Below are 24693 nucleotides of genomic sequence, written 5' to 3' on the forward strand. Positions count from 1 at the left end.
TACAGACATTCCAGAGAGCTCAGGCAGCCCTTCCACACCTCCCCTAGGCCTGGGCCACTGGGGAAAGAAACAAACCCGCCCCAGCTCTGGCCGCCTTCCCAAGAGGGAACATTTTAAATGCTAGGTATGGCCGGAAAAGAAAGGATCCTTCCTTTGAATGCAGAGTTATTCAACTGCAAATGATTCTCCCCAGACCAAGCTCCTGCAGATGCCAGAGGAGCTTTGAGCATCCCGTTGGTGCCTGTTTCTTTCCTGTGTTCCAGGCCCAGCTCTGACCCTGGCTGGGACACAGTGAGTGTGCCCAGGGCCCAGGGAGGTGTGGGCAGGGCTGGCCATGCTGAGCTGTGCCCATTTGTTTGCTGTCCTGTACTGTCTGTGGTAGTTGGGGGGTGTATATACCGTAGCACAGTGGGGTGTTGGGTAACCTGTTCTTGGAAATGGACAAACATCCATGTTAGACTCGTTAGAAAGTTAGTGAGCTGCTCTGCTATCTGCCTTAAGCAAATATTTACTCATCAGGTCTTTCTTTTTTACAGATTGCCATAGAATAAACTTTTATAAAAAAATATGTAAAAACTCAACAAAAAAGCTGAATGTTTTGGTATAATACAGTTTCAGGTATCTTGTCTTTTGTGTAAGCCGCTGCTGGGCCTCCCAGGTTAGAGTACAACTGTACAGTTTTTCAATCTCCCATACAAGTTTTCAGTTCTCATTTTAGTTGTAACAATAAAACTCTTTTTTTAATGAACTCATTGAATGTGTTATTGCTTCGGGGCTGGAGCCGTGGGCTCCTGTCTGACCCACGTGCACGTAAGGGCTGGGGGGTAGGTTTGTAGAGTAAAGAGATTAAAAGTTGCTGTAAGAACTTTGTGGAGGCAGAGCTCCAGTAAAAGAGCAGAGGATCCCCATCCCTGCCTGCCACCTCCGTTTCCCCCTTCTGGTCTTTCACACTGAACAGTTAAATTTTAAGGGTAAGAAGTGCAGGAAGTCAAGCAGCCTGGTTGGTTTCTGCGGGAGCTGATGCTGGCCCCATTTGCAGCTGCAGCCTGCACATCCTGGAGTTTCAATTCCAGTACTTACCTTTGGTTTATATTTTTAGGAAAACCTGCAAATGGAGGGAGAGTTCACCAAAGTGAAGCAAGACAGGGCCCTGTCCCTTGGGGCTTTAGTGCCTCTTACCTGGCCACAGGACTGCAAACACAGCTGTAGGAAACACTCCCAGGAACTTGTCTCAAAAGGTTTATTAGAACTTTAGAAAACAGTATGAAATCCAACAAATAAATACCAAATAGAAAAGTTTCATGTGTATATATATATATAAAAATATGTACACACAATCCCAACCCATTTCAAGTATTGCACCTGAAGCCAGGCTGCTCCCCACGGGCACCCTGCCAGCCAGGGCTGGGGGATGAGCAGGAGAACTCTTGGGCTGTGACTGAGCCCAGAGCTTTAAAAGAGCAAACCTGTCTGTCCCTCAGCGAGAGCTGCACGTGGCAAATGCAGGGAGCACACGCAGCTCTCACAGAGCCTGCCTGGCCCTGCAGAGCTGCAGCAATTGCACACTGACTCAGGGGGTGCCAGCTTCTCCTTCTGCAGCTGAATGGCCCCAGCAAAGGAAACCACCAAGCAGTGGTGCTGCATTTGTGCTACTGACAGGCAGCTGGTCTGGGACAGTGATCATTTCTCTCTTTGGAGAATGCCAAATCAATAAACCACTTCCTGGGAAAACGGATCATATTGGACAGAGTTGGAGCAGGGGCAGCTAATTCCAGCAAGATAGAGAGTTGAACCGCAGTTAAGACCTGGATCCACATTCTGAGAGATCCCAGTTTTCATCTGTCGAGCACTTGGTATTTCCTCATGTGTGAGAGACTGAGAAAATGCATTCCAGGCTGCATCACGGCAATGACAAACTGTCCCCTCTGGAAATAAACCTGTGCTGGGGCAGGAGATGGCAGGGACAGGACAGAACGGAAGGAAACCAGACAGAACCAAACCCTCAGTACCCATGGGGCTGTGAGGACAGAGGGATCCCGCTCTCTAAAACACGGTGATTTCAATCTCGGCCTCCTGAGCAGTTTCTCTCAGCTCACAGCAGATCCTGTCCATCTTCTCAAAGGCCTGTCGGCCCCGTTCCCCTGGGGAGAGAGAAAACAGCTGAGGGACAGGCAGGGCACCTGGGGAACCTCTGGGGACACTGCTGTCATTCCGCCTTGCTAGGAAGGAAGGAAGGACTCAAGGGTGACCAACATCCCTCAGGGAATAGTCCTCCAAAACCTGCTGGAAGCCACCATGGAAAATCAGGCCTCCTGCAATAGATTCCATGAGTAACAGTTTGGGGTGTCACAGCTGGAACACCTGTCTCATGTGGGCCTGAGTGTTCCGTGGGGCAGGGGTGGAAATGCCAGAACTGAGCCTGGCTCAAAGTGGGCTCTGGAAGAATACAACAGGGAAGTGGGTGTCTCTGCATGGCCTGGCCCCCAGGAAAAGCACAAATGCTGGGCAGGAGGAGGTGGGGAGCACTGACATTTTATCAGGTCCCCTCCACTGTCAGTCACTTGTCACTTGGATTCCAGTGAAGGAACAGGTAATGAACCAGCATCACACTGTCAGTCCTTATCCACGACCTTTTCAAAAGGTTCAGTGGTTCCTAGAGCACTTAATCCTTCAGGATCTCCTTGGTCTGGTTCTATAAATTTCATCAGGGGCCCTTGGCTGTTATGTGTGATGTAAAGTTTATCTTCATGGTATGAAACAGCTGTTCATGAAATATTTCTGTTGTCCTGGATGTGTTTAGGCTGTACTTGAGGCCCCTCCTGGTCCTGCACTATTTCACATCCCTCTTTCAGACCATTTTAAAGCTGTACAAAAGCCTTACCAAAGGACAGCGTGGTTTCCCTGGCTGCATTCCTGACTTCCTCTGTTTCAGACTGGCACAGGTGGGCAACCTGCTCAATGCTCTCCATGGCCTGTTGGAAGAAAGCAGAATTTGCCTAAGCAGCTTTTCAGCAGTTTGGTGACGTTTTCTACAAAGCAAACACAGACACAAACTCCCATCTCCTCTGACATCCAAATTCCACCAGGACCTTTCTCTTCCCCAGCATACTGGCTTGCAGTTACATTTCCTGATACGATCTCACCTCTGTTACCTTCCCTCCTGTTTTAGGGCATCAGAAAGTGCCAAAGTTCCAGGGTGCAGGTCACGGTTGTGGGACCATTAAATCTACCGGCCACCAAGGACCTTCACTGAAAGGGTTAAATCGGCCCTGATTTGCTGTTGTGTGAGTACCTGTTTGCAGACTTTGGTTCCCTGTTCGTGTGCAAACCTATGACAGCAGCTTAGGGCTCTCGGGAAGGTTTAAATCTGTGCTGCTTCTTATAATAGCAATGCAAATACTACTTTTTTTTTCTGACTTTAGTGAGCTATTGTTTAAAATACCCTCTGATTTAACTTCAGGTTTCTACAGTGAAACGTTTGGAACAGAAATGTTGCTGGTTTGTGCTCGTGCTGGATGTCCCCAGTCGGACGCTGCCCTTCAGCTCGGAGCATCACAGGAGCTCTCACGTCCTGCGCTGTGCCTGGCAGGCCGGGCACTGCCACAGCTCCTGTCCTGGCGCCGAGGGCATTCACAGCCCGGAGCCGGGGCAGGCAGAGCCGCTGGTCCCGGCTGCAGTGACCCCTCCCCGCTAAGCCCAGCCCAGGGTTTGAGCCCGGCCTTGGGGCAGGGCCCGAGCGCTCACCCTGAGGTTCTTGAGGGCCAGACACGCAGCCTGCTGCAGCCTCGAGTCACAGCCGGACAGAGCATCGGTGTAGAACAGCACAGCCTGGGGCAGGGCACAGCAAATAAAACGCAGAGTCCATTTAATACCCGCACAGCAAATAAAACACAAAGTCAATTCAACACCCAACCCAATGGCAGGAGCGGGGTTAACCCCATGAAATGAACCAAGGCAGAGACACCGGAGCAGCGCTGCCTTCGGGGCTCGGTGCCGGCAAGAACGTGGTCGGGAAAGGGCTGCGGGCCCTGGGGAAGATTTCCTGCCGTCCCACCATTCCCCACCGTCCCCGCACTCACCCGCGCCCGGAGGCTGCCGCTGCCGCCGGCCCGGGCCAGGCAGGCCGTGGCCGCTTTGCCCACGCGGTGGTTCTCGTCCAGCTGCAGCAGCCCCAGCAGGCGCAGCGTCCGCGGCAGCGGCTGCAGCCGGCTCAGCCTCTTCCCCTTCAGCCTCTTCAGCGTCTTCAGCCGGCCGGGGCACTGCAGCTCCTCGATCAGCATCACTGCCGGAGAGAGCGGCACTCGCTGGGGAAACGCCTCCGCCAGGGGCACAACCCGGCCGGACCCGGGATACAAACCCCGGGACACGCACAAACCCCGGCCAGACCCGGGACACAAACCCCGGCCAGACCCGGGACACAAACCCGGGGACAGGCACAAACCCCGGCCAGGCCCGGGACACAAACCCCGGCCAGACCCGGGACACAAACCCGGGGACAGGCACAAACCCCGGCCGGACCTGGGACACAAACCCGACCAGACCCGGGACACAAACCCCGGCCAGACCCGGGACACAAACCCCGGCCAGACCCGGGACACAAACCCGGGGACACACACAGACCCCGGCCAGACCCGGGACACAAACCCGGGGACACACACAAACCCCGGCCAGACCCGGGACACAAACCCGGGGACAGGCACAGACCCCGGCCAGACCTGGGACACAAACCCGGGGACACACACAGACCCCGGCCAGACCCGGGACACAAACCCGGGGACACACACAAACCCCGGCCAGACCCGGGACACAAACCCGACCAGACCCGGGACACAAAGCCCTCCACATGAGTCCTCTGCATCAGCACAAGCCTGAAGACGTAGCCAATACCAGGACTATTGTTAAATAATTCTTTCCTAGTACAGAGAAAGTTGTGGAGTACTTTCACGTGTTGGACAAGACTCCAGTGAGGCACTGGCTACCTCAGGCTACGAAATGCAGGTCAAGAAACCTCTGCAATTTCATTGCTCTTTTCTGTGTCTCAGTCCAGCTACAGCAGTGACCAAAGCACAGACTGTGCTCAGTCCTTGGGTGCAGCTGGAGGCTGCTCCTCACTGTGTGCCCGCTTTAGCTTTGGAATATCCCAGAACTATTTTCAGGGCACTCGAGATAAGCCCATCTTTCGCAGGGGGGTTGTTTGCACATGCTCACAACACGGGAGCCAAGCACGCTTTTCCTGTTCTGATTAAACTACACGGCCATAAGGGCAGTAAGAACGGAAACCAGCTGTCAGTGCAGGGGCTGGGCTGTTTCCTGCTCCGGAGCTGCATCTGGAGCCTGCCCTGCAGGAGGAGCCGAGCGCTGCCCTTACCTTCCTTGGCCAGCTTGGCCAGGTGCTTCTCCAGGCTGCCAACGCGGCGCCGCTCCAGGTACCGATAGAACTGGAACAGAGTCACCGGCGCCGCTGGCACATGGCAGGAGGGCAGCAGCCCCTCGCAGGTGAGGATCTGCTCCAGCAGCCTCTGCAGCACTGCGGGGAGAAGGGAGCAGCACAGACACAGAACAGCAGGTGGGTTACCTGGCAGCTGCCGGAAGCAAGTGAGAGCTTTGGGGTTGGGGTTTTTAAATGCAAAGGGACAATTTAAGGTTTGGGTTTGGGGTTTTTAAATGCACGGGGACAATTTAAGGTTTGGGGTTTTTAAATGCACAAGGACAATTTAAGGTTTGGGTTTGGGGTTTTTTTAAATGCACAAGCACAATTTCCAGCACTGCACAGCACCGCAATGAAGGCAGCCTGGCCTGGTGCCCACGGGGTACCTGTCTCCAGGTGGCTGGGGTATTTCTCCTTCACTTTGAGCATCATTGTGTATTTCAGAGCATGACGGAACCTTTCTGCCGAGGTCACCAAGATGCTGCTGCCAGGCTCTGCAAGATCACTCCAGATTTTCAGGTATTGCTTCTTCTTTTTAGCCTTCTGAATAACTGAAACCCAACATTTTAAAAAGTCAGCGAGCTCTAATAGCTTTGGGATTTTACACGAGGAATTCGGCAGCAGATGGCCTATCTGGATTGGGGCAGCACTAGCTTGTATTTGTGTTAGAGATGGTTTTGTTAAAAATTAGACATTTGCTGCCCAAATGTTCACAGCTGCAAGCACTGAGCTCCTGAACTGCCATGGGCAGCTCCTCTGCCTCCTATTGTTCCCTTTATCTCTGAGTCAGTTCCAGAAGAACATTCTAGAAGTTTAAGTGGCTGCCCTTCTGTCAGCCAAGGAGGTGCCACTGCCAAGGGCTTTTGGGATGCTGCCTCTGTTCCTTGCCCAGGACAGAGCTCTGCCCTTGGGGCTCTCAGGCTCTTCACAAGAGCACGTGCAGCCCTTCAGGAGCCCTGTGGTTCCTCACGTGGACCCTCATTTGGTGGTTCCTCACGTGGACCCTCATTTGGTGGCTCCTCCATCCCTCACTTTCCCCTCCAGGCACGGAGCTCCTGCCTGTCAGCCTCCCCCCCTTCCCCATCACTCTGCACCAGCCCTGCTCAGGAACAGCTCATTCTCACAGCTCCAGGATAAAATCTGGCACCAAATGCTTCCAACTAAAATTTGCGTTCTTGCTGCTGCGTTTACCAAGATGAGAACAAAAGCCTCCCAAGCCTCTTATTGTGCTTTAGCATTTTGTCATGCCCAACAGCCAATTGAAGAATTTAGTAGTGGGAAGACCTGAGACAAAATTCTGTGCCCACCAAACTGTTCTGGCAAGTAGGCACAGAATTTGGGCTGTTTGCTTACCAAGGAAAAGCACAGATGTAAAAGAGGATTTTATTTATTACTGTTCTGCTGCTCTTTGACCATCTGCAACAGCCCTGTTTAAAACATACCAGTTCAGCTACTCTGAGACCAACTTTTCCAAATTTTTCCTTCTGTGTAGAAGAAAGAATGACCCAAAGAATGAGCCCTGGTTTAATGATGAGCTGGTTTAACGATGCCCACGTTTGCAGGGAATTTAGAAGGAAAGCCGTGGGCCTGGGGAGGCTCCAGCAGAACCCCAGGGGCGCAGCTCTCCCATCTCTGCATGCCTGGGGAAGGGCAGGCACTCACTTTTCTCTGCAGACAGATCCAGGACATCCCCCAGGACTCGTGTCTGCTCTGAAACTTCTTCCAAAATGCTCTCCTGGACCACCTGGGCTATGTTTGGGGTCCTCAGTTTCTGAAAGGCAACAGACATAACTCAGGAGCTGAAACAAGGGCAGGATCAAGCTCCACATAAATGAGGATTTATTTCTCAGAATCCAACTCTTAAGACAAGTGAGGAACCCCCAGCTGCTCTCAGAAGGCCCCTTGCCCACCAGACACCTGCTCTCTGTTGTAGCAGTTTTCATTGATTAAACATGGCCCAAGCCTGTGTGTTTGCAGCCTGCTTTGGGCACAGAGCTGCTGCTCAGGGCTTCAGCAAAACCCAGAGGCTGAGAGGAGCAGCAGAGTTCTGCATGGCCCTTTCTGTGTGAACACCTGTGTACCCAGCATTAATGCACCCAAATTCCATTCCGAGTCTCTCTGTTATCAAACAAACCAAACATCCAATTCTGCTGTAATCAGAACCAACAGTGGCAGCGGGAGCCCCAGGCTGCTCTGTACCTGCAGGAGAGCTTTGCACAGCCTCAGGTGTGTTAGCAGCAGCACGTCCAGGTTCTCATCCCCCGTGGTCACATCCTGGGCTTCTGGCCTGGTGTCACAGCCCAGGGGCTGCAGCGCGTTGTCATTGTACGTGCTGGTGAGAGAGGGGAAGGGAGAGTTACAGATCTCATCACTGAACAGAACTGAAATGGACAGCCTCAACAGGAGCTGTGAAAGAAACCAGGTGGCATTGAACAGAAACCAGCATTTTCTGTAACTGCATTTATATTTATAACCCTCTAATATATTTATATTTATTCCTCTCTCCAAAACCAGGGGCAGGCATTTCTGTGCTGGATCTGACACCACAGCTGTTTCCCAGCCCCGTGAGGCTGCTGTGGGACCCACTGCCTGTCCCACCAGGTGCAGCTTATACCTGACACTGCCTGTCCTCACACTCCCGAACAGGGAGAGCTCGTCTGCGCTGCAGTCGTTGTTCAGGAAATCAAAACTCTCCAGCACTGTCTCCACCATCAAACTCTCCATGGAGGAATGTTTGTGAAGTGTCTTCAGCTGTTGATGAAACGGAAAAAGAAATACTGTTATTTGTACTTGGCCAGCCATTTTGCAGTAGTTCTTTCCTGGGTTTGAAATCATTCCTAATAAATCAATTTGCTTTTCTGATTTCATTCTTAACAATCAGGTGTACCTCTCTGACTCCAAAATAATGTTGTTAGTTAAACTCAAAATGTGATTCAATATTTTAATCTCTGTGGATTCTTTATCTCCATGCCTGCCAAGGCTGGTGAGAGCTGATATTCTCTGCATCCTCAGTCACTAACAGAGTTTTCACTCATTCCCTGTTTCTGAGCTCAAAGCAGCGGCCTTGAGGGCTGTTACATCCCAGCACAGCACCCAAGAGCTTCCTAACAATACTGAATTTCATGGAGCCACCACCTTTGTCCCCCTTGGAAAGGCTGCTCTGAGGGTGCTTGGTTTGGGTTTAAATGCTGTTTTTCCAGGAGTTTCACTGCAGCAGGAGGCCAGGGCTGTTGTGCTATCATCAGTTCTGACTCCAGCCTGGATCCCTCCCCAGCCCAGCTCCAAACCTGCACTCCCGGCCCTGCCAGCCGGGCAGGAGAGGGACGGGGGCACGGACCGGGCAGGGGCAGGGCCACGGGCACGGGCCGGGCAGGAGCAGGGATAGGGGCACGGGCCGGGCAGGAGCCGGGGCACGGACCGGGCAGGAGCAGGGATAGGGGCACGGGCCGGGCAGGAGCCGGGGCAGGGGCACGGGCCGGGCAGGAGCAGGGATAGGGGCACGGGCACGGGCCGGGCAGGAGAGGGACGGGGGCACGGGCCGGGCAGGAGTAGGGATAGGGGCACGGACCGGGCAGGAGCAGGGGTACGGGCCGGGCAGGAGCCGGGCCACGGGCACGGACCGGCCTTTCTGAGCCGTTGCGGTCACCTGGAGCCACACCGAGCTCGAACAGCACCAAGTTCCAAGCCAGCCCGAACGCCAGGAGTCAGACACCAGCCCGGGCTCTGCCCTGCCCAGAGCTGTCACCGGGGCTGCCTTTTCCCCACCGGGGCTGCCTTTGCCCCGCCGCTCCGTGCCCGCTGCTCTCCCCTTTGCTCCCCCGGTCCCTCCCGCCCGCTCCGTGCCCGGTCCCGCAGCCCCGGTCGCTCCGCGGTCCCTCCGGCGGCCGCAGCGCCCCGAGCGCACCGGGGCTGACCCGGCCCCACGGCCGTACCTTGAGGCGGTCCCGCAGGGCGCACACCTGTCCCTGCAGCCTGGCCAGCTGCGCTCGGCCCTCCTCCTCCTCCTCCTCCTGCCGCCAGCGCAGCAGGGCCAGCAGCTCCTGCAGGCTCCTGTCCATGCCCCCTGCTCGGGGCTCGCCCGCAGCGCTCCAGCTCCTCTGGCTGAGGTTCTCCGGCTCTGCCAGGCGGCCCCGGGCCGGGCCGAAGGAATCCGCCCTGCCCCTGTGACGGGGAGGGAAACTGGAGGGGCTCCTGGGGAATCCATCCCCGCACGGGGTCTTCTTCAGGATGTCCAGAGTGCTGTGGTCCGGGAGGGGATGCTGCAGCTCTTCTGCTCCAGCCTCTTGGATAATCACCAGCGGCAGCATCCTGTGGTCCAGGGCTGGGGTTGTGCTTCTGGATTCTGCCCCCTTCTGATCCTCAGAGCTGAACGAGTCCCCCTCGCTCGTCTCCGCGGGGTTGTGGGGCTTGTTCCTCCCAGGGACATCGAAATCGCAGGCAGCCAAGTAGCTCAGGATGCTGGGAGGCTGGGCTTCCTCCCCTGCATCCCCCGCGCTCTGCCTCTGCTGCAAAAGAGACTGCAAGGAGATGCCCAGGTGAGCCTGGAGATGCTGCAAAGCCCGAGGTCCCACCTGGGAGAGGGCACTCTGCTCTCCTGGCTCCCAGCTGAATTCCCAGCACAGAGTACTGCAGCAGACAGCCCACCCTGCCACCCCGGCTGCTGAGCACAGTCCTGGTGAGGGCTTCAAAACTGTTTTACAGCATCTAAAATAGACCTCCAAAGATTAGAGGTTGAAAGAAAAATTTAACAAAGCCCCAACATAAACTGCAAAGGTGGCAGAGTGGTGTTTTCACATTTCTGAGTGTGCTTCTGGACAGCCTGATCCAGCCCAAAGCCCCAGGTCTGTGCTGTGCCCTTTGCTCTCCCCAGGCACTCACCAGGTAATACCTCTCTCTGAAGCTGGGGGTGTTTGGGGGGGTCCAGTTGTACAAGGAGCTCTTCCTGCTGCCCACAGAAAACTTGGCGGTGCTTCCAGGGGACAGAAACAGGTTCTCTGTGTCAAAGGGGCTGCAGCAGAGACAAAGGCCCGAGTGTCAGTGAGAGCAAGCACAGAGGTGTTGGTAGGATTTGAACAGGGACGTTCAGTCAGCAACACACAGAATAAAATGAAACAGAAACTGCCTCTCTAGCCAGAACCTTCGATTGCTCCGGCAGAGAAAGACACAGGCAAAAGGGCCATGGTTTGTACAGGGATTTCTCAACACCCCTTGGACAGGAACCCGAGGCAGAGCCTTTGGAAGAGGAGCCCAGCGGGCCCAAAGCAGGAGAGCTCTGCCCTCCTGACACCAGGGCTGGGCAGAGACAGCCACGGAGCCACAGGGGAAGGAAACTCAGCACATGGAATAAAGGAGAGCTGCCAGCCTCCCTCCTGAGAGCACACGCCACCTGGAAAAACCAATAAAAGCCCTCGTTATCCTGCAGCTATTAATAAGCAGTTCCTGGGCTGGCAGAGACCTGTGCAGTGCTGCTGGGCAGGGTCTGTGCTTCACACAGGCAGGGGTGAGCCACTCACAGCCCCAGAGCAATGTGCCTGTGCGCTGCAGGGTTTGTCTGGGGCTGCTCCAAAGAATTCCCGATTACCTACTGCCCCTCAGCCATTGCTTTCTCAGCTCCTTCCCAAAGCAGCCCAAGGAAACTCACACGAATGATCCCCTGGGAGGCAGCTCAGCCAACCAGGAGGCAGAAAACACATTTCAAGTTGAGTAAAGTTTGGTCTCTATATGTGTTACTTTTTGTTGCCTACCGAGATGCCATGGGGCACCAAAAGAAAGTCTGCTTTCCCACTTGAGTACTGGCATTTTGAAAGCAGTGAACTGTTTGCAACAAACCTGCAGCCTCAGTGACTGAGTATAACAACCAAAGAGCAGCATAAAATCAGCTGAATTCAGCTTTTCATTGCAGGACACGCCAGTGATAACGAGGACTAATCACTGCAGGGAAATGAATGTCTGCTCTCGAGCAGAAGCTGAAAGCAGAGTGCCAGCCCTGTCTGGCTCCTCGAGCTGCACAGGGACAGAGCATCCTGCAGGCAGCACTGCTCCCTGAGCACAGGGAGTGCCTGCAGCTCCCAGGCACTGTCCCCAAGCTGGGCTCCATCCAGGCACTGTCCCCAAGCTGGGCCAGTCACTGTCCCCAAGCTGGGCTCCATCCAGGCACTGTCCCCCAGCTGGGCTCCATCACCCCGCTCCCAGAGCTCAGGAACAGCATCTGCACTGACTCATGGGCAGAAATAAATCGGGGTTCTGACAGCCAGAGCCTTTTAGCCAAAGCCTGCTGTGTTTACTAATGAAAGCAAATTACTCCTACCCATGGCATTCTTAACAAAAGTCACAGGGATCCATTCCTCAGATTCTTCTTTTTCAGCTTTTAATACAGCGATGCAGTAATGCAAAATGACACTTCTAGGAGAGGAATGAGAACAAACAAAATCTGCTCTGCCCCTTTGACATTTCCTAAAAGCCTCCAGCCAAATGCAGCCCCTCAGCTGGCTCCAGACCAGCAGCAGCCCCTGGTCCTGCAGGAGGGACTGAGAGCAGAGGGATGGACAGCAGGAATGGGCTCTGCTCTGGAGCTTCTCTTATCTCTGGGCTCCCTGGGCACGATCCATCATCCCTTCACAATTCCTCAGCAAACAAACCCTCTCACAGGGACGGCTCCATGGCTCCATCTGTGCCAGCCCTGTGACACACAGAGCCAGCAGGGATGTTCCAGGGCCGGGCAGACGGACTGGGCTTTCCCCAGAGCCAGGCTGCACTGAGAGGGCTGGGGGCTGTCACACTGCAGACTCTGCAAGCAGACCATTGTCTTTAATTGTCACTGGCTCTTCCTCAGTTTGTTTAGTCACTTCCCGAAATCACTGACACAAAACCTCTGCATAGGTAGAAACTATGCAGGAATGTCGTTGTTTAACCTTAAATTGTGGAGCGAGGACTTTGATGGGGTGGGGGTGGCTGTGGCTGGGCTGAGAGGGAGAGTGGCTCCACATTTCCTGTCCACATTTCCCAGCCAACATCCACATGCCTGCACAGGATTATCCAGCAACGGCTTTGCTGGACTGAAAAACTCTATAAAGAAAAAAAATAAAAATCTGAAGTGACCCACAAGTCTGATCATCTTGGCTGTCCCCATTCTGTGCCCCAATTCCCTCCTGTGCAGCCACTCCATGGACTCAATGCCCCCAGAGCAGAAGTGTGGATAGCATTCCCTGCCTGAATGCCACTGCTCAGCCCGAATCCAGGCTTACATTAACACCCCAAAAAGGCCAATTCCAGTCAAGTGGACTGAACTTGCTGTTAATAATGAGATTTTTCTTTCCCCCATTAATCCCTGGGGAAATGCCCCTGGCATTCAGCAGGGAGGGGCTGTTGGGTCTCACCCACCCTTCCCAGCCTGACAAGAACCATCTCCAGGTTACCCTGAGCACCAATGAGGGCAGAGATGCTCCAATGGATCACTGCCTGGAGGTCCTGCAGGAGGAACTGCCTCCCCACCTAAGTCTGCATCTGTGAGCAGCACTGGCAGTGGGAATCCATCCCAAAATCAGAGCCAGACCTTCCTCTTTACTCTCCCTTTAGTTTTTGTCCCCTGCTCCAGGAGCCCCTGTGAGCCAGCCCTGCTCGGGGCAGAGCCACCAGGGTGCCCCTGGATCCCAGAGCAGGGCACTGCTGGGGCTCTGAAAGGAGAATACAGCTCTCTTTATCCTGCATGTGAGACACAGAGCTCAGACTGCTGTTTGGGTTGGCAAAAAACCCAAAGCTTTTTGCCAAGCTGGCCAACAAAGGCGTTCTGCAAGGGCCCAGGCTCATTCACACTCCTGATGGCACCATCTATAAAGGAGCTGAAGGCACTTTTGTTTGGGCCCAGAAGACCAGAGGCCTATTTAAAGAAAATGTACATTTAGAAGCAGAAGAGAGAGCTACATTTGGATCCCTCACAAAGCAGGTCTAGACTGAAAAAATTGCCTCTCAGGGAACTCTGGGCAAATCAGATGGATTTGTTTAGTTATTCTTAAATCAGAGGGAAAAGCAGCTGTTGTTATGAGCGCTCTATCTCTGAAACAGAAACACCCTGAGTTATCACACACAGCCTCTCTCTTCTGTAAACAGCCCCAGCAGCAGACTGCCAGAGGAGAGGCAGCTCTGCACTGGAGAAGGCACTTGGTGGGACCCCAGCACACCCACAGACCAGACACGGCAGAGACAGAGCCGGGCTCTCAGCAACGAGAGGTGCCAGGGGATCAATCCCAAGGACAATTAATTGGCTCCCAGGGACAATGGGTCACCAGCAGCCCTCCCAGCTCAGCTGCCCCAGCCCCAGGGCTGTGGGAGGCTGTGGGAGGCTGTCCCACATCCCAGGGACTGCTCCTGCCAGCCCCAAGCTGCACCCTGAGCTGGGCACTGCAGCCGGGGAGAGCCAGCAGCACTGGATGGGAGCTCTGGGCCGAGTTCTGCCCCAAATTCAATGTACTGAGGAGATCCAGGCTGGGAGGAGCTGAGCCACAGCCCAGAACAGGAGGGGATTCTCCATCCAGTTCCTTCGTAAGGACAGCTTGTGGGCACGGTGAATTCTGGAGTTCTGGACAGGAAAGGGGCACGTTCTGCAGTGTGAATGAGGGACTCTGCCTGTCAGTGCCACTGCCGGGGTCACAAGGAGAGAGCAGAAGTGATTCCTTCCAGACTATGAACCCCATATACTGCCAGATCTCAGGAGGGAAAAGCATCATAAACAGGGGCAGGGAAAACCCTGCCAGGAGAGCTGGGTCAGGCCACGGCTGGGGTGGCACAAAGGAAGAGCTGGGAGCTCACAGGAGCAGCTCCTGTGCCCTGCCCTGCCCAGGGCTGGCTGTGAGGGGCAGGGGCTGCTCTGCACCCCGGCTCAGACACAAAGGGGAGCACGGTGCTGGATGCAGCAGGGACGCCCCTGGGGCCCTGCCCTGCTGCCCAGGGTGGGGCCGCTGCTGCCCGGGGCTGTACTCACTTCCAGAGCACCTCCAGGCGCAGCTTGATGGTGCCCAGCTCCGTGATGTCCACCACGATGGCCTGGGGCTTGGGGCTGAAGAAGCTGCTGCTGTCACACGTCACCACCCCCACCAGGATGGTGGCCAGGCCCCGCAGCTCTGTCACCTGCAGGGACACAAACACAGCCAGCTCCAGCTCAGCAGGCAGCCCTGAGCCACGGCACGGAGAGGAGAGCAGCCCAGGTACACCTGCTGTGGGCACCGCAACCCACCTGGCACAGCTCTGTGCCACCAGAGCTGAGAGCCACTGTCCCCACTGCAAACCCAGCCTGGCACAGCTCTGTGCCACCAGAGCTGAGAGCCACTGTCCCCACTGCAAACCCAGCCTGGCACAGCTCTGTGCCACCAGAGCTGAGAGCCACTGTCCCCATGAGGGACACTGACAGGAGCTGTGCAGCTTTTCCTGGTCTCAAACCTGTTCTTTTTACCATGGAGCACTGAGTGGCAAGAGCAGGAGGTGAGGAGGACATTTGTCAGTGACTTTCATCAGCGAACAAAAATCCCTGAGCACAGCCACATATCCCAGAGCATGGGAAAGCAGATGGGCTGATACAGGTGCTAGTGCCAAAGGAAAATCAGAACTAATGGCCCTTCAGCATGGATTGACTGCCAGTTTTACATAGTTAGAAAAAGAAAACTATCTAAGAATGTTGAGAAGCCCTTGGTAGCCTAGGAGGGAAGTAGCAGAAGACCTGTTAGCCCACAGCTTCCAATCCAACCATTATACACCACACCTTGATTTCAAACTTCTCGTGCAGATTGGGGATAAAAATCTTCTCTTCCTCATCCCATGTCTGGCTGTCATCAGTCTCAATTTTGCCTCTGAGCCTCCATTTCTGGCGCCCCAGTCTCACAAACACCTGGAAACCAGAGAGGAGAGAGGATCAGCACGTGCCAGAGCATCCCTTCAGCCCCAGGAGCAGAGCCATCCCTTGCCCGCTGCACAGAGCAGAAAACGGAGCCAGGAACGGGGCAGCAGGTTTAACCCTGAAAAGCACCCAAGGCACTGGGGCAGAGCCCAGGGAGACCCTGGCTGCACTCACCTTGTGCCAGGCTCCAGGCAGCCCCTGGTGCCTGATCCCAGGGCAGCTCTGAGGCCAAGCCCTGGCACTGGGGTTTGTGGGCAATCCCTGGCATCACTTAAAGCCTCCCAGAACACCCAGGTCACATCATTTAAAGCCTCCCATAGCGCCCAGGTCACACCCAGCCCCTCTGTGCCTGCCCAGGGCACAGTGAGTGTGCCAATGCTCTGCCCTCCTGACAGCAGAGCCGGGCCTGTCACAGCCTGGCCTGTCACAGCCTGGCCTGTCACAGCCTGCTCCTGCTCTCCTTCCACCCCTCCCAGCCCTGCCCCTGCCTCTCTCTGCAGGGAAAAGCACAAAAAGCACAAAAGCTGTGTACTGTACCTCGTACTGGTCTCCTGGGCAGAGCCGAGCAAAGCCCACCAGCCCTGCAAAGAGAAGGAGAATCCCAGAGTTTGTGGAGCTTTACAAAGCCCCCAGCAGCTCTGCAATAATCCAAGTGACCCTCTGGGGAACAGCTGCCCTTGTCCCAGCCCTGTGCAGGAGCTGCACCACCAGCCCAGCACACTCTTAAAAGGAGAAAAAAAGCATTTAATTGAGCTGGAAAAGAAAGATGTCAGCTTTGTAATCAAATATAAGATACTATGGCATTTAACTGGGCTGAAACAGAAAGCTTGTCAGCTCTGTATTCCAATATAAGACACCATGGCAGGTGTGTCTGATGGCACTGGAGCAAAACCAGAATTCCACCCAAGGCCTCTCTGAATGACTGGGCTCTCAGGGGGTCAGACTGCTCCCCTGAAACCCCAAACGATGAATCAGTGCAATCCCAAATCAGTGGCTGAGGAAAGGAGAAGGGACCCCACCTTTCATCTTCACATGGAACTCTCCCAGGTGCACCTCCAGAGCCCCCTCGATGAAGCACATGTCCTGCAAGAGAGGCTGCACCGTCACCAGCTCTGCAGGGCAGCTGCTGCCCCACACATGCTATTGCTTTTAAAGATCTTATTTGCTATTTTTTTAAAGGACACACAAACATTTTCACCAGTAAAGGCAGATAAAAGTAAAGTGAATGGATTGGTACAACAGAAAATCTTCCACGGAAGAGGGGAACTCCCTGAGCTCAGCACTGTCAGTTACCTGCATTGCTGGTTTTGTAAAACTAGCACAGCTTATTCCTTCAATCCTCATCCCACACTTCCATGGAAGCCATAAGAGACCCCAGCACCAAGGGGTTTCATACAATGTGCAATGTATTTTTCACACAATGTATTTTATCCCCACACATTCAGTTTTTAACCCCCACCATTATCAAAAGGCAGCAGCAGCCCCAGCACGGGTCTGTGGAGGAGCAGGCAGGTCCTGGCTGTGGGTGGGAAGGCTCTCCTACCTCTGTGCACTCCTGCACGTTCCTGTAGAGCTCCACCAGGCTCTCCCTGGAGGCTTTGGTGGCAGGGGACAGCGAGAAGGCCTGTTTCATGTTGGTGGCCCCGTCCCGCAGCCTGCACTGGATGCAGTAAGCTTCATAGAGCTCCTCTACCTTTGGGACAGGGGAGAGAAGGCACTGGAGTTACCCTGGCACGGCTTTGGGAAGGAACTCCAGCAGTGTTTATGGCAAAAAACCCAACAACCAACCCCAATCCCTCTGTCAGAGCCCTGCCAACAACCAACCCAACCCCAACAACCAACCCAACCCAGCAACCAACCCAACCCCAACAACCAACCCAACCCAACCCCAACAACCAAAGCCAATCCATCTGTCAGAGCCCTGCCAACAACCAACCCAACCCCAACAACCAACCCAACCCCAACAACCAATCCCAATCCCTCTGTCAGAGCCCTGCCAACAACCAACCCAACCCCAACAACCAACCCAACCCCAACAACCAACCCAACCCCAACAACCAACCCCAATCCCTCTGTCAGAGCCCTGCCAACAACCAACCCAACCCCAACAACCAACCCAACCCCAACAACCAACCCAACCCCAACCCCAACAACCAAAGCCAATCCATCTGTCAGAGCCCTGCCAACAACCAACCCAACCCCAACAACCAACCCAACCCCAACAACCAATCCCAATCCCTCTGTCAGAGCCCTGCCAACAACCAACCCAACCCCAACAACCAACCCAACCCCAACCACCAACCCAACCCCAACCCCAACAACCAAAGCCAATCCATCTGTCAGAGCCCTGCCAACAACCAACCCCACCCCAACAACCAACCCCACCCCAACAACCAACCCCTCTGTCAGAGCTCTGCCAACAGCCAACCCAACTCAACCCCAACAACCAACCCAAACCCCAACAACCAACCCAAACCCCAACAACCAACCCCTCTGTCAGAGCTCTGCCAACAGCCAACCCAACAACCAATGCAACCCAACCCCAACAACCAACCCGACCACCAACGCCAATCCCTCTGTCAGAGCTTTGCAGGATGCTGCAGCTCCTGCATCTCCTGCATTTGCAGTTTGCTCCTCGATATCCTGTGCTCTTTATAGAACACAACCAGCCGTGTTTTTTCCAGAGCAGAGGACAAGAATTGGAGTAACCCCGTGCTCACAGGAACCCCAGAGCAGAGCCCAGGTCCCCGGGCACAGCCTGGCAGCCCTGCAGCGCTGCCTGTGCCACAGGGGAGTGTCTGGCAGCCCTGGCAGGCAGCACACACAGAGCTGCCCCGTGGGAAGGGGGAGAACATGCCAGGCTTCCCAGAGCGGCATTTGCTGAACAAACTGGCAGAAAATGCACACTGGTTTCACAGGAAAACTCAGGTTGGGCCGTGCCCAACATTCGGCCTGAATAGAGCCATTCAGGAAAATAAATAAATTAATTAAAATCCCCTCCTGCTGCAAAAAGAGCGGCTACAGCTCTCAGCAAGCCCCCAGCACTCTCCCCTTCAGCTGAACTGCAATCAGAGCGTTTTCCACACGGATAAATCCCTTACAAAGCAGTGGGAGCCCTACAGCACACTGCATAAACCCTCACCTTGCTGATGTGAAACTCCAATTTCCTGATGTATCTCTCCACAGAGCGGATTTGCTTTTCAGGAGGGCAGAGAGAGAAAGGGATGTAAGAAGTTATTTCCCAAATGAGACATTAGGTAACACAGCAGACAGAAAATCACCCATTTCTCCTCTATTTACAGCATTCCATCCCATCCCCAACAGCCTTACCTTGTCCAGGTCATAGTAGAAGGCCTGAAAGAGAAATGGCACAGGCTGAGGAGGAGAGCACTGGATTTGTGCCACTACTGAGACTCTCAAAGGCACTGCTAGAGTAACTAGGAGCATCCTAATTGACATTAAATTAACATTACAAGCACTGATCAGTGAGCAGACACAAGCAGATACAGCCCAGTAAAGAAACACGATCTGAAGGCACTGCTGGGTACTGAAAATGAGAAATTTCAGGGTAAATTCTCACAGCTGGGACTGCCTTGCTTGGGACATTTCTGATCGTGCTGCTTTGAGGATCCCACCTCAGTGCTTTAACTGGACAGCTCTGGGACTCCCAGCTGGGAGAAAGCACCTACTCTGTGATCTTTATTTCAGTATTTAACATTGAAAGCACCTTACCAATCTAGAGTTCCTTTTTGTGTCCTTGTGCCGCTCAGAGAGATAATCCAGCTCAGCCTGGTGTGCCTCCAGGTATTCACTGGGGAGAGAGGAAGCCACGTCAGACCCTGGGCATTCATTAGGGGTTCTCTGGGGAGCTGCTGCAGCAGGACATTACAGGTGATGGAGGAAAATACCAAATTCTAACACACAAATCACAGTGTCCCTCTCAGCTTTCCCTGACTGCTCCTGCCTGACCCTTCCCTGTGAGGCAGCAGAAAGGTCCATTGCTCACAGGTTATAGCAGAAAGGTCCATCTGCCCACAGGCCCATCAGCAGAAAGGTTCACCTGCCCACAGTGCCTGAGGATGAGGAGGAGCCCCCAGGCAGCCCCAGCTCAGGGGCACAGCCTCTCCACACGGAGCCCTCCAAGCCCAGCTCACAAACCCTGCCCAGGTGAGGGGGCAGAGGCTGCCCAGGGCTCCAGCAAACAGAGCTCAGGGCTGTGTTAAGGCAATTCCTTAATCCCTTTTCCAGGATGAGGTGCATTTTGCAAGGTGTGAAGCCCTGGGTGCCAGCTGGCCTCTCCAGAGCTGCTTGCATGCAAGGTTTGTGCCTTTGGACTCTCCACAGGGCCTGAAACCTTTTCAGCTGGGGCTCCTCCAACTCTGCTTTTAATGCAGAGCACACTTGGGTAACTTTTTCCTGCAGTGCTTAAAAAGGACCAGAATCACCCGGTAAACACTGCATTCTTAGACACAGTCTCTGAGCAGTCCAAATAACTTCATTTTAGACACTCCGCTTCCTCACACTGGCTTTGATGCATTTCACTTTCTCCCTGTTCCAAATGCAGGTCCCCCAGGACATCCCACACCTCAGCACTCAGCTGAGCTCCCAACACCTGCCCAGAACAGCCCAGGGCAGGAGCCAAGGCTGGAGGCACAAAGGCACACACTCACCTTTCAGAAAAGCTTCATCACTTTTAGCTTTAGCATGTTAGAATCAGCAGCTTGCTGGAACGGCAGCCAGCTGGTTAACATAATAAAGAGGTATTTTCTAGAGCTATAAAGAAGCAGGCACGTAAAATATGTTCTGTACTGAAAGCTCCAGTCCCTCCAGCACCGAGTGGACTCGGCCTGCATTTGCTCAAAGCTTGGCCCCTGCTCTGCTATTTGATCCAGCTGTTTTCTGCAGGTTCCTCCAGTCAATCAGTCCCCAGCCGTGCTGGCAGCACTGAGCATGTGGCACTCGCTGCAGGGCTGGGAACACATCCTGACCCACTTTACAGCCTCTCCTCCCCACGCTCAGATAAATTCTCAGCTCTGCAAAAACATTTGGTTTCCTTGTTTCTTTTAAATCTAAATCCTCTCTAAGACATTGGTGGGTATTTTTAGGGGGAAGACTTCATAGCCTTTTATTGGACCCAAAACGTGACACATCTGACTTTATAAAGTGTTACTACATGCATTTGATGTTCTCTGCTTAAGAAAACAAACCATGGCCAAAACGAGCACAGTAGCAGAATGTGGAGGACGGCAGCACCACACTGCAGGGCTGCCAGGAGCTCCAGGGCCCACAAACCAGGGCAAGGTGTTTTATCTTCTGATAGCAGCTGCAGGCTGTACGTGAAGTTCCTGTGGTGACCGACCCAGAACATTCTGGGGAATCAAAAAGCTGAAGTTTGCAGGTGAACCTGCTTAGACCTTTGCCTTACGAGGCACCCAGAGATCACAGAGTTATTTTGAACTTCAGAGTTTAATTCTATTAAGAGGCAGAAGAAAAAATTAAAGAAAAAAAAAACAAAAGACCCTGCTAGAAGAGCTGACTCTGTAATTATCTCAGCAATTAGCACCAGGAGAACAGAAGTGCTTGGTGAGCCAGCCTCCCTCCCCTCTCTGCCTTCGCAGGGCACACCCTCACTTCCAGACTGGGTTTTAAATCAGCTTTTTGAGCTAAAGCAGACTGCCCACAGTTCCCTTGCAGGAGCTTTGTGCCATCACTGCCCAGGTCTGGCTGTCCCGTGCCCACCCTCAGCTGCCCCCAGGGGACGGGCAGTGTCACTGGCCCTGTAATAACCAGGAGCTAGCACAGCACAGAGCCCTGGGCTGGCCAGGGACCGAGAGGGAATTAAATCCATGTCCCAGGGCCCCAGGAGCGGGGCAGTGACCACAGGGGAGCCCGAGGGGACAGAGCAGAGAGCCACACACGCTTCAGCAGGGAGGGCAAATCACAATATTGAAAAAGTCCTTACTTAAGTCCTTTCTTCAAAGCTTCAAAAATTTTCTTCACCTGCAGCGGCTTTGGGTCCCAGACGAGTGCCCCCTTCTGCAGGGAGCTGTAGGCCTTGGGGGGCTTCAGGGACACCCTGGACCTCACGGAGCTCCTGCTCAGGGACTTGCTGTGGGGGGAGAAGGAAATCAGGAGAGGTGCAGAGCCCAGAGATGCTGAGGCACACAGTTCAGGTGCAGCTCTACAATCCCAAACACTCTCGGAACCCGCACATTCCTGGGCACCTGGCAGGAGAAGCCCCAGAGCTGGCCGTGTGTGCCCAGCAGGGCAGGGCAGGGCTGGGCACAGCCTGGCACGCCCCAGGGCAGCCCTGCTGAGCAGTGCAGCCCCCCGACCCACCCTGCAAGCCAGCAAACAAACCCGTGGCTGCTCGAGGCCTGCGGCACAGCTCCCCCAAGGAGCCTGCAGCAGCTGCTGCTTCCTGCCCCGCACTCACCATCCCTCCAAACCACGGCTCAGAGCACTCTCAGCTTCCCAAAGCCAGGCCCAGACTGCACACAAGATATGACTATCGAGGGGCTTTTTCAGCATCTGACACCTCAGCTAATTACTTTTAATAGCAACTGCAAAATCAAAATTCAATATTGTTTCTACCAGAAGTCCCCCACTTTTTTATTACAGACTTTTTTTGCGCCACTCTAAGGAGTTGGAACACCTTGAACCATCAGTTAGAAACAACTTTAAAGCAGAAAATGAGCTCTCTGCAAATAATTCCTGTCTGGCTTCCCTCTCTCTAAATCCTCCCCTAAGTCTGGGCTATTTTTACATTGGTTTGTTAATAATCCCTGTAAGTAAAGCCTCTAAAATAACATTACCTGCAGAGGTTTCCCATCTCCCAGGGCAGGCCACACCAGCCAGTTGCTCTCTGAACAGCTTTCTACCTTCTCTGCAATTTCCACCCCAAATTCCACTCACCTGGGGCAATGCTGAACCCATCAGGCTCAGCAGCCACCCCTGGCTGGTTTCAGTGCAGGCTTTGGCTGAGGCTGAGCAGATTATTGTGCTGCTGATTAAAGCCAGGCCCAGCACACCTGAGAGCTGTCCCCAGTCCTGTCAGAGAAACCCCCGAGTACCTGCTTTAATTATCCTTGTCCTGAATTTCCACTTAACTGCAGTTTTTAACAGCTGTTCTGCAAAAGATCTGATAAACCAGGGGTTGCCAAACACTGCTGAATGCTTCATTTCTTCACACCACTGATTATCTTGGTTTTTTATGATGCCTTAATGGAAAGTATTAATTAACCAAACCATTTGGAGCTCAGGTTACCTACAACAAGGAACATAACTGCTAAATGAGAACCTTACATTAATATCACTTCTCTTTACTATGATAATGCGTCTTTGGGAATTCCATGCAAAGTGAGAGAGTTTGAACAGGAATAACACTGGAAAGGGCAGTCTGACCAATAAGAGCAGTTGAGAGTCTCCTAGAATGCTCATTGCTTAAGATTCTTTCATGCTAAGAAGAAATAGTTCCAAGCTGTAGAGTACTCCAATTAGCAAGATACAAATAGAAGAGACAAGACAATTCTGTTTTTAAATTAAAACCCCTAATTAAAATTAATTTTGAAATTAAAAACCCAAATACTCCTGGGTTTTGTTTCCTTGTGGAATTTACCTGCAGATTTTTGGAGTGCAGACCCTAAGCTCTGGGGGTGACTTTCCCTGGTACAGCAGCTCAGTCCTGCACTCAGGGCTGGGATTTCCCTCTCCCCCTTCCCTCAGCATCCCCCAGTCCCTGCAGCCCAGCTGAGCACTGATGGTAATCCCATTTCCCTGCATTTCACACAGAAGTGGAGGAGCTGACATGGCCTGGAGGGCCAGTAGCTCAAGGCTGGATGTTCCCATGCTGCTTTCCCTTGTGAACCCGGTAATTTCAGGATCAGATTCCCCACTTTACAGATAACAGCAATAACATTTACTTCCTGGGCAGACCGTGGTGGGGAAACACAAAATCGAGTCTGACTGAGAGACCCCAGGGGAAGCTGCTAAAGGAAAGCAGAAGTAAATTCAGCATGTGCAGAGGAATGTCCATGTGGGGCTGAATTGTGCTCACCCTCGGGCAGACCTTGCTCAGGGCCCTGCCAGCTCCTGCTTTTCTATACAGTCTGACAGAGCTTTTCTGTACAATCTGACAGAGCTTTTCTATACAGTCTGACACTGTACAGTCTGACTGAGCTTTTCTGTACAGTCTGACTGAGCGTTTCTATACAGTCTGACACTGTACAGTCTGACTGAGCTTTTCTGTACAGTCTGACAGAGCTTTCTCCAGCTCTTAGCTGTTGGTGTGATTTTAGATATCCAATCTTTGCTAGGGGTAACAGTAATTTTCACTTTCACCAACAAATTCATTTATTCAAATTGAAGACTCCCCAGATGCATCACAATCACACAGGGATTTCATTTTTTGCTCATATTTTACCATGCTGTGTTTACCCAGAAGTTGAATTCAGTCATCTGGTTCTCTGAAAGGACATTTCCTTACCTGAGTCAGGTATTTTACTGACACAACAGGATGGTTTTTGAGTACAGCACACTTCCCACTACTTCTGTATGGTGCTGCTAAACAACTCCCTTTGTTATTGCTCCAGCCATGCACTGGCACTCAGAGATTGTATTAATTTTCCATTTCTAGGTCACATCTTCTAAAAGCACTCAGGATCTACAGGGATTTACAGGGATCGCTAAATTCACAAAGAGCACAGGATTTTTAGTGGAAAGGCTGCATTACTCCTGCCCAAGGGGTTATGGACAGCAGAGTGGGACCAGCAGTGCAGGGTGGGACCAGCAGTGCAGAGTGGGACCAGCAGTGCAGGGTGGGACCAGCAGTGCAGGGTGGGACCAGCAGTGCAGGGTGGTGCAGCAGCTCCAGCTGTCCCCGTGTCCCTCACCCCAGTGGGTGCAGTGCCAGCAGCAGGGCTCTGTCCCTGTGTCACAGCTCTGTCCCTGTGTCACAGCTCTGTCCCCGTGTCCCTCACCCCAGGGGCTGCAGTGCCAGCAGCAGGGCTCTGTCCCTGTGTCACGGCTCTGTCCCCGTGTCCCTCACCCCAGTGGGTGCAGTGCCAGCAGCAGGGCTCTGTCCCTGTGTCACAGCTCTGTCCCTGTGTCACAGCTCTGTCCCCGTGTCCCTCACCCCAGTGGGTGCAGTGCCAGCAGCAGGGCTCTGTCCCTGTGTCACAGCTCTGTCCCTGTGTCACAGCTCTGTCCCCGTGTCCCTCACCCCAGTGGGTGCAGTGCCAGCAGCAGGGCCCTGGCTCTGTCCCGTGTCACTCACCCCAGTTTCCTGCTCTGCACGGTGCTGAAGCCGGTGAAGGAGCAGCTCCTGCTGATGCCACCCCCGTCCCCAGGGGACACGAAGGTGAGCTTCACTGACATGGCT

The 24693-nt window shown here is 53.7% G+C and overlaps 1 protein-coding gene across 1 annotated transcript; it reads right to left on the reverse strand.

The window, feature by feature from the left end:
* Positions 1-1644: 1644 nt before the first annotated feature.
* On the reverse strand, positions 1645-24689 carry RIPOR3 (RIPOR family member 3). The gene is made up of 21 exons (XM_054274358.1): positions 24589-24689; positions 21277-21423; positions 19047-19125; positions 18645-18668; positions 18457-18510; positions 16858-17007; positions 16334-16397; positions 15852-15895; positions 15180-15305; positions 14406-14551; positions 10307-10436; positions 9361-9945; positions 8043-8179; positions 7628-7760; positions 7091-7199; positions 5815-5979; positions 5369-5527; positions 4080-4282; positions 3745-3828; positions 2882-2972; positions 1645-2141 (listed from the first exon to the last, which is right to left on the reverse strand). The coding sequence occupies exons 1-21, from the start codon at positions 24687-24689 to the stop codon at positions 2044-2046; spliced, it is 2829 nt and encodes a 942-aa protein (XP_054130333.1). The 3' UTR covers positions 1645-2043.
* Positions 24690-24693: the final 4 nt, after the last annotated feature.

The sequence above is a fragment of the Melozone crissalis genome, unplaced genomic scaffold, assembly GCF_028551555.1.
Source record: "Melozone crissalis strain CALT ecotype California unplaced genomic scaffold, PUWL_Pcris_2 ptg000017l_1, whole genome shotgun sequence".
NCBI lineage: Eukaryota > Metazoa > Chordata > Aves > Passeriformes > Passerellidae > Melozone > Melozone crissalis.